The 15,203-nt window shown below is 39.0% G+C and overlaps 1 protein-coding gene across 2 annotated transcripts in view; it reads right to left on the bottom strand.

Annotated features, from left to right (window-relative positions):
- sirt3 (sirtuin 3) overlaps positions 1 to 15,157 on the bottom strand; it is a 28,124-nt gene extending 12,967 nt beyond the window's left edge. The window contains exons 1-8 of one of the 2 annotated variants that reach the window (XR_004566493.1): positions 14,977 to 15,157; positions 14,848 to 14,899; positions 11,915 to 12,094; positions 11,562 to 11,794; positions 11,352 to 11,452; positions 9,727 to 9,888; positions 7,356 to 7,559; positions 7,038 to 7,112 (exon numbers count right to left, since the gene is read on the bottom strand). Coding sequence is in view for 1 of the 2 variants with exons in the window: in XM_034193939.1 (XP_034049830.1) it covers positions 7,089 to 7,112; positions 7,356 to 7,559; positions 9,727 to 9,888; positions 11,352 to 11,452; positions 11,562 to 11,794; positions 11,915 to 12,094; positions 14,848 to 14,899; positions 14,977 to 15,067 (1,047 nt within the window). In the remaining variant the exon portion in view is untranslated. Of the gene's footprint in view, positions 1 to 6,989; positions 7,113 to 7,355; positions 7,560 to 9,726; positions 9,889 to 11,351; positions 11,453 to 11,561; positions 11,795 to 11,914; positions 12,095 to 14,847; positions 14,900 to 14,976 lie in introns of those variants that run through there. The other variant, XM_034193939.1, reaches the window with a different exon arrangement.
- Positions 15,158 to 15,203: the final 46 nt, after the last annotated feature.

The following is a 15,203-nucleotide window of genomic DNA, read 5'->3' as shown; positions in this document are numbered from 1 at the left end:
TCTGATTGTGGATTTTCAGACGCACTATGGCTCATTTAATTTTTATTAGCTATATCAAAGGCTGCACAAGTTAAAGACTTGGAAGAAATGATTCATAATCTAGTATAAAAAAAAAAAGAAAACAGTGTTGACTGAAGGAAATGCACCCTTTAAATTAGCCAACTTTCAGTCAATTTACTCATTCTAATAAAGACATTATTGTTATATAGACTGGTGCTTTTTCACCACAGCAGCCATACTTTTTTTCACACATATCTTTATTTACTTGTGTGACACGCCTTGAGGAAATGTTGTTGTGATTTGGCGTTATATAAATAAAAACAAATTGAAATTGAAATTATTGTTATTCAAAGCTTCATCATGTCACATATTACAGTCTTTTTTCCTTTTCTTTTCCATTTATAACCCCCCCAACAACTTCAGAACAAATCCCACAGCACAAGCCGTACCATTTTGTGCACACCTGATCGGGTCAGATCTCAGAAGGTAACCTAACCAGAGCAGGTCCTCTTTGGTACTTGGCTGGGAGACCATTTCTGAATATCAATTCAACAAAGTGGAATTGCATCAGGAAAAGCATCCAGCACAAAACTGGTACATAAAAACACTCCGGAGCTCTACCAGATCTGCTGTGGTGACCCTGACCAACTGGGGCGACCAAAGAAAATAATATTAATTTCACTACCTTTTGAAAAAGGGTATAAATGCCTTTTCAGCCACAGCTAACCTCTTAAAACTTAATCCATCTTTGACCAAGGGGAGAAGTCAGGTAAGATTCTGGCCTGGCATATAAAACAATTACAAATTGAAAGAACCATAAATATGCTTAAAAATGATGGGGGAGACACTGGTACAGATCCTATTGCAATAAATGGAATATCTAGGGACTACTATGAAAGATTATACAGTTCTGAACCAGACAGTGGACAATTAAATCAACTTACATCTTTTTTTGATAATCTCAATATCCCCAAAATTACAGAAGAAGAAAACCTGAAGTTAGGGGCAAAACTGACCTCAGAGGAGATATCTGAGGCTATAAAGAATATGAAATCTGGAAAAGCAGCAGCACCAGACGGACTGCGCATAGAGATTACAAAAGGTTTGAATCAAAACTTAAAATACCTGTTTCAGAAATGTTTTCGGAATCCATTCAAAACAGGATACTGCCAACTATCTTGAGAGGAGCCGTGATTACTTTGCATCCGAAACACAGACAACCAAATCATAACTGTGATAATATGCGATCAATTAGCCTGTTGAACTCTGATTTAAAGATAGTGTAAAATGTTTGCAAAAAGACTAGAACACCTGTTGCCAGCAATTATAAAGGAAGATCAAAATGGGTTTATGATTGGCCATCAGGGATTCCACAATGTAAGAATGGTTTTGAATATTCTACATGACCAGAAAGGAGCACCAGATACTGCTTTCTTGGCATTAGATGCTGAGAAGGCCTTTGACAAGGTGGAATGGTCTTATTTATTTGAACTCCTAGGTCATTTTGGTTTTGGAGAGAGCTTTTGTAATTGGGTGAAACTTCGGTACAATGACCCCTATGCAGAAATAATTACTAACATAATCTCTAAGACGATAAGCATTAGAAGAGGCTGTAGACAGGCTGTAAACAGGGAGGGACCCCTTTTATTCATAATCGCTATTGAACCACTTGATATTGCTGTAAGGGAGCATACAATGATTAAAAGGTATAAAGATGGGAGGACTTGAGCATCGTATAGCTCTTTGTGCCGATGACGTGATTCTCTTTCTTAAAAATTTGGAGGAATCAATTCCGACCCTTCTGGACCAAATCCAAAATTTGGCTGTATATCTGGCTATAAAATAAATGAGTCAAAATCCTCCATAATGCTCCTTAATTCAGAGGAGAGATCTAGACCACCAACATATGCTTGCCATTTTAGAATAGTGAATACTTTTACTTACTTGGGCATCCAGATTGTTCCTAAATTGGAAGAAGGTGTGAGTTCCAATTATGGCCCAACTACAACCTCAATTCCAATGAAGTTGGGATGTTGTGCAAAATGTAAATAAAAACAGAATACAATGATTTGCAAATCCTCTTCAACCTATATTCAATTGAATAAACCACAAAGACAAGATATTTAATGTTCAAACTGATAAACATTATTGTTTTTGTGCAAATATTTGCTCATTTTGAAATGGATACCTGTAGCACATTTCAAAAACGCAGGGACAGTGGTAAACATACCACTGTCACCTTTCCTTCAAACAACACTCAATAAGTGTTTGGGAACTGAGGACACTAATAGTTGAAGCTTTGTAGGTGGATTTCTTTGTTCACAATTCACAATGTATGATTTTTTTTTAATAATTTATTTGTATGTTACTGCTGCAAATAAGTATTTGATCCCCTACCAACCAGCAAGAATTCTGGCTCACACAGACCTGTTAATTTTTCTTTAAGAAGCCCTCTTATTCTGCACTCTTTACCTGTATTAATTGCACCTGTTTGAACTTGTTACCTGTATAAAAGACACCTGTTCACACACTCAATCAATCACACTCCAACCTGTCCCCCATAGCCAAGACCAAAGAGCTGTCTAAGGACACCAGGGACAAAACTGCAGACCTGCACAAGGCTGTGATGGACTACAGGACAACAGGCAAGCAGCTTGGTAGAAGACAACTGTTATGATTATTTATTAGAAAGTGGAAGAAACACAAAATGACTGTCAATCTCCCTCTGTCTGGGATTCCATGCAAGATCTCACTTTGTAGGGTAAGGATGATTCTGAGAAAGCTCAGAACTACACAGGAGGACCTGGTCAATGACCTGAAGAGAGCTGGGACCACAGTCAAAGATTACATTAGTAACACATGATGCTGTCATGGTTTAAAATCCTGCAGGGCAGCAATGTCCCCCCACTCAAGCCAGCACATGTCCAGGCCTGTTTGAAGTTCAGCAGTGACCATCTAGATGATCCAGATGAGGCATGGGAGAAGGTCATGTGGTCAGATGAGACCAGAATAGAGACCAGAATAAAACTCCACTTACCATGTTTAGAGGATGAGAACAACCCCAAGAAAAGCATCCCAACCGTGAAGCATGGGGGTGGAAACATCATACTCTGGGGGTGCTCTTCTGCAAAGGGGACAGGACAACTGCACCATATTGAAGGGAGGATGGATGGGGTCATGTATTGCGAGATTTTGGCAAACAACCTCCTTCCCTCAGTAAGAGCACTGAAGATGGGTCATGACTGGGTCTTCCAGCATGACAATGACCCCAAACACACAGCCAGGGCAACTAAGGAGGGGCTCCGTAACAAGCATTTCAAGGTCCTGGAGTGGCCTGGCCAGTCTCCAGACCTGAACTCAATAGAAAATCTTTGGAGGGAGCTGAAACTCCAAACCTGAAAGATTTGGAGAAGACCTATATGGAGGAATGGGCCAAAATCCCTGCTGCAGTGTGTGCAAACCTGGTGAAAATCTACAGGAAACATTTGGCCTCTGTAATTGCAAACAAAGGCTACTGTACCAAATACTAACATTGGTTTCACAGGTGTTGAAATACTTATTTGCAGCAGTAACATACAAATAAATTATTAAAAAAATCATACATTGTGATTTCCAGATTTTTTTTTTTTTAAGATTATGTCTCTCACAATGGACATGCACCTAAGATGAAAATTTCAGACCCCTCCATGATTTCTCAGTGGGAGAACTTGCAAAATCGCAGGGTGTTCAAATACTTATTTTCCTCACTGTACCTTTCAGCATTGATGGTGCCATCACAGATGTGTAAGTTGCCCATGCCATGGGCACTAACACACAGCGTTCACAGATGTGGCTTTGAACTTTGCGCTGGTAACAATCTGGATGGTCTTTGTCCTCTTTTGTCCTTAGACACAACGTCCATGATTTCCAAAAACAATTTGAAATGTGGACTCATTAGACCACAGCACACTTTTCCACTTTGCGTCTGTCCATTTCAAGTGAGCTCGGGCCCAGAGAAGGCGGCAGCGTTTCTCGATGTTGTTGATGTATGGCTTTCGCTTTGCATGGTAGAGTTTTAACTTGCACTTGTAGATGTAGTGACGAACTGTGTTAACTGACAATGGTTTTCTGAAGTGTTCCTGAGCCCACGTGGTAAGATCCTTTACACAATGATGTTAGTTTTTAATGCAGTGCCGCCTGAGGGATCGACGGTCACAGGCATTCAATGTTGGTTTTCGGCCTTGCGGCATACGTGCAGAAAGTTCTCCAGAGTCTCTAAATCTTCTGATTATATTATGGACTGTAGATGATGAAATCCCCAAATTCCTTGCAATTGAATGTTGAGAAACATTGTTCTTAAACTGTTGGACTATTTTTTCATGCAGTTGTTCACAAAGTGGTGATCCTTCCCCCATCTTTGCTTGTGAACAGCTGTGCCTTTTGGGGATGCTCCTTTTATACCCAATCATGACACCTGCCTGTTTCCAATTAACATGTTCACCTGAGGAATGTGGAATGTTCCAAACATGTGTTCTTTGAGCATTCATCAACTTTTCCAGTCTTTGTTGCCCCTGTCCCAGCTTTTTTGAAACGTGTTGTAGGCATCCATTTCAAAATGAGCAAACGTGCACAAAAACAAAAAAGTCTATCAGTTTGAACATTAAATATCTTGTCTTTGTGGTGTACTCAATTGAATATAGGTTGAAGAGGATTTGCAAATCATTGTACTCTGATTCTATTTATATTTCACACAACGTCCCAACTTCATTGGAATCCATTGCTAAAACAGTTGAGAGATGGTCAGGACTTTCAGTATCTCTAGTTGGCAGAATTAACATGCTTAAAATGAATATTCTTCCCAGGCTACTATATTTATTCCAGAATATCTGCTTGCCACCTCCTCCAGACTTCTTTGCAAAAGTAAAGAAATTGTTTTATATTTTTTGTGGAACAACAGATGTCCCAGGCTCCATTTGTCTTTACTATTCCTACCCTACAACGGGGGAGGGCTACGGTGCCCTAACATGGTGTGGTATTATTGGGCAGCTCAATTAAGAACACCGTCATTTTACTTCACCATTGATGAAGCTCCAACATGGAGGGCTATTGAGTCATTCCCTCAAGAACTTCCACTTCCTGCTTATCTTTATTCAGATAAACCCAAAACCCTCAAAAAGATAACATCTAATTCCATAGTTAACAACATGATTGGAATATGGTATGAAGAAAAAACATCTGAAAGAAACATCTTCCCTCTCTTGCCTTAGCCCAGTTTGGGGTAATAAACACTTTGTGCCAGGTAAAGCAGATGCTGGGTTTAAGATCTGGGCAGATAAAGGGGTAAGTCAGATAAAAGATATTTTTGCTAATAATGGGAACCTATTATCATTTGAGGAGCTAATTTTTAGACACAATATTCCCCGCAAACACTTTTTAAAAATATTTACAACTCAGAAACTTTATTGGGACTAACCAGGGGCAATCTGCAAGAGCTCTTCCATTGACTCCATTGGAGAAAATTTTAACCAAAAATCCTCTCAGAAAAATAATTTATTGATAGCATCTTCCCCAGAATCCTCTGCTTCTAAACTTAATGCATGGAAAGCTGATTTAAGGGAGGAAATAACAATGGAACAATGGAGTAGCGCATGTAAAGCAGCCCAAACTCGGACGGGAAATACACAGCTCAGACTTCTACAATACAACTGGTTAATAAGGTATATATCACTACAGAAAAACTCAGCAAATTATTAGTAAAATCCCCGATTTGTGTAATAGATGCTGGGAAGATAAGGGTACACTATTTCACTGCTTGTGGATGTGTCCGAGAATAAAAGAGTTTTGGGAAGAGGTCAGAGTGGTAGTGCAAGAGGTCTTATTGACCAGATTTGAGCTAGAACCAAAGCTTTTTTGCTTGGTTTATACCCAAAAGGACATAATATAAATCACCATAAACAAATCTTTATAAACATCTCTTTACTACAAGCCAAAAGAGTGACTACCTTAATGTGGAAAGGGATGGGTAAACCAAGTATCACATAATGGTTTAAAGAACTGTCTGTATGTTTGCCTTTGGAAAGAATTACATATGCTCTCAAAGGTAAACAAGAGTTATTTGGAAAAGTGTGGGGAAACTATATACAATATATGAAGAACAATCACTTGTCTCATCTACCGAAGGAAGCTTGAGGTGGGCAGCTACACCCTCTATTTAATGGTAGTCACCTAACCCACGACTTTGTAAGACTGCTGTATATCACGTGGATGGACTCATGAAATTTTACATAGGATGACCTCTGAACCATCATGTTTTTGCCTTGGTTTGTTTCTGCTGTATTTATGTTACTTGTGTTATACTTGTGTCGCAACTTTATTTCTGTGTAAAAGTTGAAACTCAATAAATATATTGGTAAAAAAAAAAATGCCTTTTCAATTTAGCAGAAGGGTTTAAATTTCTTTGGCAACAGCATTTAACATTTAAAAAACCTTCAACAATATTGTGAAACCTGGGGTCATAGTCATCGTCAGCATAAAAGCTTTCATAATGTTATCATTTTTAAGGTCTTTGATTTTGCCATCAACAACTAAATTAGTGTCCTCAACTTCTGCCCAAGTGGTAGCAAAGAGATGATTGAAGTCATTGTATTCCGTCTGAACCTTTGTACAATTGGCTTTTTCTAACATCCTGCTGAGGTGACAGACATCAAATTTGCTGATTATTCGTCACCACTGCTGGTGCTGAAGTGTGTCATTGGTGGATCAATTGTGACACCTGTCTGAAAAGCCAAATTTCCATTCACTGTAGGAAAAGTCAAACCATGGTTCTTCATTGCGCTGTGGAGTCATGTGCTGTGATGCTGTCACATTCTGAGCATTTTGTAAAGGTTATGCTATTGGTCACCAATATGACTGTGGATAATGTCACTCAGATACTTGGTGAATTAATTTTTTTCATCCTCTTGATGGAGCAATTAACTCCACCACTAATTACAGACAACAGCTATCATTCATTTTCTTCTATAGAATCATTCAACTTTGTCTTTAGCTTCCCCTTTTACCTTCAAAATGTGAATAATGTCAAGCCTCCAGTATCATGGACTGAAATACCATCACTCTTCTGTCTTTGAAGCATCCTGCAGATGAAGTGAATTAAAAATGGTAAATGGACTGCATTTTATATAGCGCTTTTCCATCTCCATCAGACGCTCAAAGCCTCTGATGTAATAACATACATTTACATGGCTTACTTCAAAACCTGTTTAACTTTCTACTTGCAAAACAAAAGTACCATGCCATGATGTAGACATAGAGAACAAACAGTCCATGGAGTTTCTGGTTGAGAAGCACAAGAACAGACGTATGGACCATGCACTCACTTTCTCAGCTGCCATGAGATCATCCAGCTCCTGAGTCCAGTCAAGGGCATCGACTAGGGCTCTCACACCGCTGACCACGTCACCCAACTGCACAACATCATGAGGTCTCCTTCCCCAGGCGAACGGCCCCACTAAGTCCCTGTTGATAAGAAGACGGGGAACAGAGCTGCGCACTGCTCCGGCAATACTGGCAAATGGCTCCACCTGCATGACAAAATGTGAACAACAGAGTGAATGTGAGGCATTATTTGTAAAGCACTTTGTGCGTGTGATGCAGATGGAAAAGCGCTATATAAATGCAGTCCTGAACAGCAGTTTAAACTTTCAGAAACCTAAAATAAATAAAACTCAGTCTACTCAGTCTACAGCTGATTTTCTGTCTGGTGTCTTACATTTCTTGATTGACAAAACGCTCAGCCAAATACATAAAAATGAAACAGAAACTGCTGGGGGTTCGTATAGTGTCTGTCACACTATAACAGATTGAGGAAACGTATGAGTATCATATACAAAATTTTGATATCCTTTGATATCGTGTTAGTTTTTGTTCTATACAAGTCCTTTTCTCATTTGTAAATTGATTTGCTTCTCAGCTGATGTCCGATGAGTCCCAGTGGTTGCACATTTGTAATAGTAAATAATAATAATGACTTGGATTTATAAAGCGCTTTTCAAGACACCCAAAGTGCTTTACAAGTTGCATTATTCATTCACTCTCACATTCACACATTGGTGGTGGTAAGCTACTAGTGTAGCCACAGATGCCCTGGGGCGAACTAATGGAAGCGTGGCTGCCATTCTGCACCTACAGCCCCTCTGTCCACCAGCTCATTCATGTGTTTACCATTTTGCCCTGAACTTGTTTGGTACTTCTACAATACTCCTGTGTTCATATCCTGTGGTTGTCCGACGTTTCAGACTGGGCTTCTGATTGGCCAAAGCTCCGGGACAAGGTGTGAATTCAGCACCAGGGGAGAGAAGACAGTTCTGCCTGCAGCAACATGCAGTGCGGCTGGCCACTCTACCATACAGGTCTGATTGGTGTATTGCTGCAGAGATGGTTGTCCTTCTCAAAGGTTCTCCTCTCTCCACAAAGGAATGCTGGAACTCTGACAGAGTGACCATCGGGTTCTTGGTCACCTCACTGACTAAGGCTCTTCACCCCAATTGCTCAGTTTAGATGGGCAGTCAGCTCTAGGAAGAGTCCTGGTAGATCTGAACTTCTTCCATTTATGATGATGGAAGCCACTGTGCTCATTGGGACCTTCAAAGCAGCAGAGATATTTCTGTATCCTTCCCCAGATTTGTGCCTCGAGACAATCCTTTCTTGGAGGTCTACAGATAATTTCTTTAACTTCATACTTAGTTTGTGCTCTGCCATGCACTGTCAAATGTGGGATCATATATGTAGACAGGTGTGTGCCTTTTGAATTCATGTCCATGACAATGATCCCAAACACACAGCCAAGGAAACTCTCAATTGGTTTCAGAAAATAAAAATAAAGCTGTGAGAATGGCCCAGCCAATCACCTGACTTGAATCCAATACAAAATCTATTGAAAGAACTAAAGATCAGAGCTCATAGAAGAGGTCCACGAATCCTTCAAGATTTGAAGACCGTTTGTGTGGAAGAATGGGCCAAAATTACAGCAGGAGGCTGTCATAACCAACACAGGATTTTGTATGAATTATTAAATAAATTTCAATGTGTGTTCAATACTTTTTTCCTTTGTCATTCCATTTTATTACACTTAATTTCTGTACTTATTTGTTTTGGTTTCTTTGCATGTGCTGATTACTTTGGTTGTTACTGAGATCTGGTGAATATTTCATGTCAGTAGCACCTTTAGAAATACGTATATATATTGGCTACTAAGAAAAATGGTGACATGTTAAATCCTTATTTTACCCACCATATACTGATGGTCATTTTAAAAAAATGTATTTTAGGTCTTTTAAAAAAATCATCTAGAGAAGAGAAACACTGGGGAAATTCTAAGGGGTCTGCAATTTGTAAATTGTTTGGTTTTGTTATCTTGCATTGAAGTCATTAGGCATTAAAACATTTAGGCTTTAAATGGATGTGAAGCTCATGCATTTTCCTCAGTTTTAGATTGTTACCAGGGTATGCATCTATAATTGAGTCTCTCAACGTCAACAGCTGTAAAGTGTCGTAATTCTGAATAAACATTAGAAATTTGAGAAGTGGTTTATTTTCAGATATCTTGTAGTGACAAAACAAGCATATTCCAGCCCACCTGATACTGAAACACCCTCATTCCAATTCTTCCTTACAACTGGACAATGTCAAATAAAAGAGGGAGAGATTAGGTAATATAGGTGGTCTAGTTTTAATGGTGGTGGAGCTCACCTCCAGAGAAGTCCCCATGATGATCAGGAGGTCTGCCAAGGGGATGTCTGAGAGGTATTGCATGAAATGCATTGGTAGCGCCTCACCAAAAAACACAATGTCTGGCTTCACCACTCCTTTACAGGTAGGACACTTTGGGACCATCCCACTCATCACATCGGTCTAAGAAGATAAATAATAGAAATGTCCAATCATTGTCACACTTTTGTTCTGAACTCCCAGGTGTGTATGATCATAAAGTTCTTACTGAATTCACATGTTCAAACTAAAGTCTGCATTGGTGGCAGATTTAACAGTAGCACCTGACAGTACTTTCAGAAGTGATACATTTTTACTACCTGCTACAGCAACACACAAAAAATGGATGTTTAATGTGGAGAAAAGATACAGCAACGCAGTCATCTAGTTTTAAAAGTCTGAACCAAACGATGTATGTGTGAAAGCACCCTAAAAAATGTCCTGAAAGTCCTTATCTTACTCTTGCTACTAATACAATTTTGTGCAAATATTTTAAGCACCCCAAAATTTACAAAAAAAAAATTAATTCATTAATTTTCTATGCCCACTTTTTCCAATTATGGGTGAGGGAGAGCAGGAGCCTATTCCAGCAGTCACTGGGCAAGTGGCGTAGTACACTCTGGACAGGCCACCAGTCTATTGGAGGGCTCATCAAATACAGTACAACTCTATTTTCTTAGAAACTGCAGGAGACCAGCAAAAAAGAAAACATGTAATTTTGTCACATAAAATGCATACCTACATCTGTATGACTGAAAGGTAGCCTACTGTACATCTGCATGCCAGCACAGCCCCATTCCACTATATTTATTTGACAATAAATGTAGTTTTGCCCATTTGTCTATTTGACTCCTTTACTTCTTAGAGAAGTATTTTTCCTTTTCTTTTATTGTTGTTTATGCACTAATTATTTCATACAGAAGTATTCTTTTTGTCTTTTTCCTTTTCTTTTATTGTTTATGACCAATGACACCAGATCAAATTCCTTGTATGTGAGAATTTACGTGCCAATAAATTTGATTCCGAAAAGAAATTGTGGTTTTAAAGGTGAAAAGCTGTCACACATTTAACTTTTTTCCCCCAGGTTTTTCCACACACTGTTGCAACCCAAATCTTTGCACAGCACTGTATATCATTTATGATCAAACTTAATGACGTTTATGGTAGATTGAGTACTTTTGTAAGCAACTTGTGACCATTATCATTTGTACAAGGCAGTATCAATAACAAGACTAACCCTATCTGAATTTATAATGAATGGTAAGTCATGTGACTTACTTATGCATTTCTGAAAGAGGCTTTTCTTATTTAAAGGATGTATGTGGAACAGTTTTGTGGAAATTTACACAATGAATACACAATTACTCCACTCTATTTCACACAGGGGTACAGCATATTTGATGAGACCTCTATTATTAATTTGATGCACTAGTATGAAATCAGCAATCATTGTTACCCGATATATAGACTGCATCCACCAAATTTAGCATTGAGAGGGTAAAAACAAATAGTGTAGACCAAAATTAAACATAAAAATAACATCAAAACCTTTGCAGCAAATGCAAGTTCTAGAAGAAAATCTGTAAATATAGCTTGATATAACTCACTCGAAGGTCCTTTCCTTCATATTTCCTCCGGCAAACAGTACAGGTAGCAGTGGCAAAAGTACCGTGTGCCTCCACCAACATCTTAGCAGGAATCCCTGCCACTTCGCAACAGGAAACAAACATTTTGTTCTTGTGATGATAGCTAAAACACAAGCACATTAATACATATGTCAATAAGTCTACAGCAATTCCATAAAGAGATCAACTCACATCTTTCCAACCCATCGATGTTCTGTGTGTACATTCTGAGAAGCTGACCCTTCTTGTGAAGCAGGAGTACAAAATAGTGCGTCAGATTGGGTTTGTAATTCCCTGGATACAGTTCCTTGGCCAGAGCGAAGAAAGGATTAGGGTTATGATGGAAAAAGTCTATCTCAAATATGGCCTCGGCATATGGCAGGTCATATTGTTGTAGGTTGTCATAGAGACCACTGCCTGGAGACCTGTAAGGGAATAAACACATCTACAGATAAAGTCTGTAGAACACACCTGGTTTTACAGGACTGTTATCTAACCATCGTTACCTAGACATACACACAAGAACAAACTTATTTATTTTTTACCTAAAATCTGGGATACCACTGGGAGTGCTAATACCAGCTCCAGCCATTACCACAATTCTCTTGTGCTTTTGATCCTTGATGTTCTTAGCAATGTCCTCCAGGCTCTGCTGGTTGACGGTTGTACCACCACTATGGGAAAAGAGGCCTCTAGTTCCATTACAAATAAGAGAGTTGGTTTGTCTGGAAAACAAACAAACAAGTTCAAATTTCTCAAACATGGAGCTATGCTGCTTTATTGTTTTATTAGAAATGTAAATTGGCTATCTTTGATTCATAGATTGTTAACAATCCATAGCTTAAATAATGGCTTGATTAATCAGTAATGAATATCATCATTCCTTGCAAACCTATAAAAATAGTTTAACTTGTAGTAGTGCTTTATCAAGCTCCATCAAAATTACTGATTCAATACTTCAAATTCCTTTTTTAATAAATAGCTGCAATATTAAATTAATCACTGAGGCATGTTGTTTGATATATACAATGGGGACATGGGTGGGTCTGGAATCAGCACCAGTGTAGAACAATGTAATGCTAACAGAGAATGACTGCTATAGAGGAAAACCAAGGTTTTGCTGGATAGATACAGGCAAGACACACAACTGCAACAATACAATTCTGCTGTGTCAGCTGTCAGTACTAATGTTACTTACAATTACAGCATTTTTACTTGGTTTCCCAAACTGAGTCAACAGGAAGATTAATATTTTCTCGTAATTTTTGTTAAAGGACTTTGTCCTAGTTTTAAGTTGGAAATTCCAAATTCCCATTGAATTCACCGTGAAGTTTGAACTTTGCACAGGCGCTTCATCCATCATGTCGTCTATTAAAAAAAATAAATAAATCACTGAGCAAGCTCACTGTATACAGAAGAGGACAAAATTATTACCCCCACCCATCTTATGAAATGTAGCATTTTCTTCAAAATGTTGGTGACCTATGAAGATACCGTACTTCCTCAGTAAAGACAAGCGTGAGAATCCCAAGTCATAATTGAAAATCAGCCAATTTGTAACCACAGACACTGCACTGTGATCGCACACCACTTCTATGCACACACAAAGTCTGGATTTTCACTTGAGGTGTTTCTGGTTGAATGAAACTCCTCCAGGGAGGCGGAATGCGGGGCACTCAGACTGGCATGTGCCCAGCTGGGAATGAGTCCCTCTTTGTCCCTTAGTGGTCGATGGCGCTGTGTGAGTGAAAGCTGGAAGTCTGGAGGGGAACGAGACATGTCTCATTTTGGTGAGACGCCCCGTGTTCCTCCCTGGACATTCACCCAGCAGCACCTTAGGGGAAAATCCACACTTTGTGTTTGATTACAGTGTGTTTTCATCGGCTAACACAAGCCCGCTTCTTTACTGAGGGACTGGAAGTATGGAAGCTATATATAAAATAAAACAAATTTAATCAAAAGTCAGTGATGAAGTGATGAGTCTCACATGAGATCTCATCAAAGTGATGTACAAAATAAATAAATAAATAAATGTTTGTTGTGGAAAATCATCGAGACTATGAACAGCAATAAAAGCACTGGACAGAACACATAATTACAAGATCTCGTAATTATGAGATCTTTTCTCGTCTAATTTTTATTTTTATTTATTCATTTTTTTTAATCCAGTGAATGTAATACGCTTCCGTAGTTCAGCATCATTGCCTACAAAACATCTTCTGGACAAAATAGTTATGGTATCTTTAATGACTTGTAAAGGTCACCTGAGGTCGAAAGGAAAAGGAAATGCTTCCGTGACCCTTAACTGGAGTCAGTGGGCACCCTACTCAGAGTGCTGCTCTCATTGGACAGAGATCTCTGTTATTTTGGAATTGTGGGATAGCTTGCGCCCACAGATTGAGCTCGCCGGACTACTTTCGCCACACTGCTCAGTGTGCCGCTCTCGTTGGAGCAATAACACACAGAATCTCTTCCCAGATAGATCTCTTTCAGTGCAGCTTCTTGTTCTGACTTTAACACGAAGTTAACACCCAAGTCTTTCATTGCCAACTGTAAATATAATCAAACCACTCCAATCGTATCTTTCTGAACTCTTCCGCATCAAACTCCATCATGTCAATGTTTACAATGCTCATAAACAAAGTTTCTTCAATATTCATTACAGACCACTCTTAAAACTTCAGTTATCTGCATAATTTTATTACTGGTAAATTTTAGAATTAATTTAGATGAGATATACTCATTATGTCACAGGAATATATCACAATTATCTGGGAACTACTTTTTGCGCAGGAATTCATCGAGCACGTCGGCTGCGGGCGCGTACTAACACAGAATACCCATAAACTGGAAAGTTATGCGGCCATAATGACAGGATCCACTTTTAGCTTGTCATAAGCTAAGGTAGTGGCGCTCGTGAGAGTGTGGTCAGTAGAGGTGGGCAGATCGATCCTAATATCGATACCAACGCTGGTATTTATATTGAACGATCCTCGTGTAAAAAGATCGATACTCAAGAGAAGTGCTATGAAGGGAAGAAATTCCTTATTTTTTGTATATTTTATTGTATTGTTCGACTTGAAAAACAGAATAAGTTTGAAACTGTTTACAGTATTTGTTGTGGTGTGTTAATTTTGTTGTATTGTAGTTTATCGTACCTCAGGAGATTTTGTTTTAAGTTGTGTTGAGTGATTTTTTTTAAACAAAAATGTTGATTGTGATAATAAAATATTTTGTTGTCACGGACAATGTTTGGTGAAAATCTATCCTAGGACTTTTGGATCCTTTGGATCTATGACGCTTAAATCTGAAAAAATATTGGTATCGATATCGGCGATACTGGGCCTGTATTTACTTGGTATCAGATCAATACCAAAATTCCGGGTATCGCCCACCTCTAGTGGTTAGTGGGTGTAGATGTCTGGGTGGATGTGGATGTGTTGGTGGAAGAGAGGAGGACGGCATCTGTCAGAAGTACCTGTACACAGCTGATGGGACATGAGGTGGACAGAGACTCCTTTTACCAAAGCCTGTAAAAACAAGCCGCGTTATACACACACCATCAGAAACACTTCATTCAAACATTAGTTCTGGTCTCCGTACTAACCGCTTGTCCTGGCTGCTGTTACCCACAAACGACATGAACTAAGTCTGTGACTGACATGTGACATCAAAGAGCAGACTGCAAAATAAGCCATAATACCGCGGCACAACTAACACATTAATAAATCTCACACAGGAGAGGACCTGTCTCGTTATGAAAAGTACCACAAAAATCTTCGCCACACAAATGTTTTGTAGTTTACGACAGTTTGCTCACTAAAACGTAAGCTA

Source organism: Thalassophryne amazonica, chromosome 2 (assembly GCF_902500255.1).
Source record: "Thalassophryne amazonica chromosome 2, fThaAma1.1, whole genome shotgun sequence".
Taxonomy (NCBI): domain Eukaryota; kingdom Metazoa; phylum Chordata; class Actinopteri; order Batrachoidiformes; family Batrachoididae; genus Thalassophryne; species Thalassophryne amazonica.
This window is presented reverse-complemented; position numbering and strand designations above follow the sequence as displayed.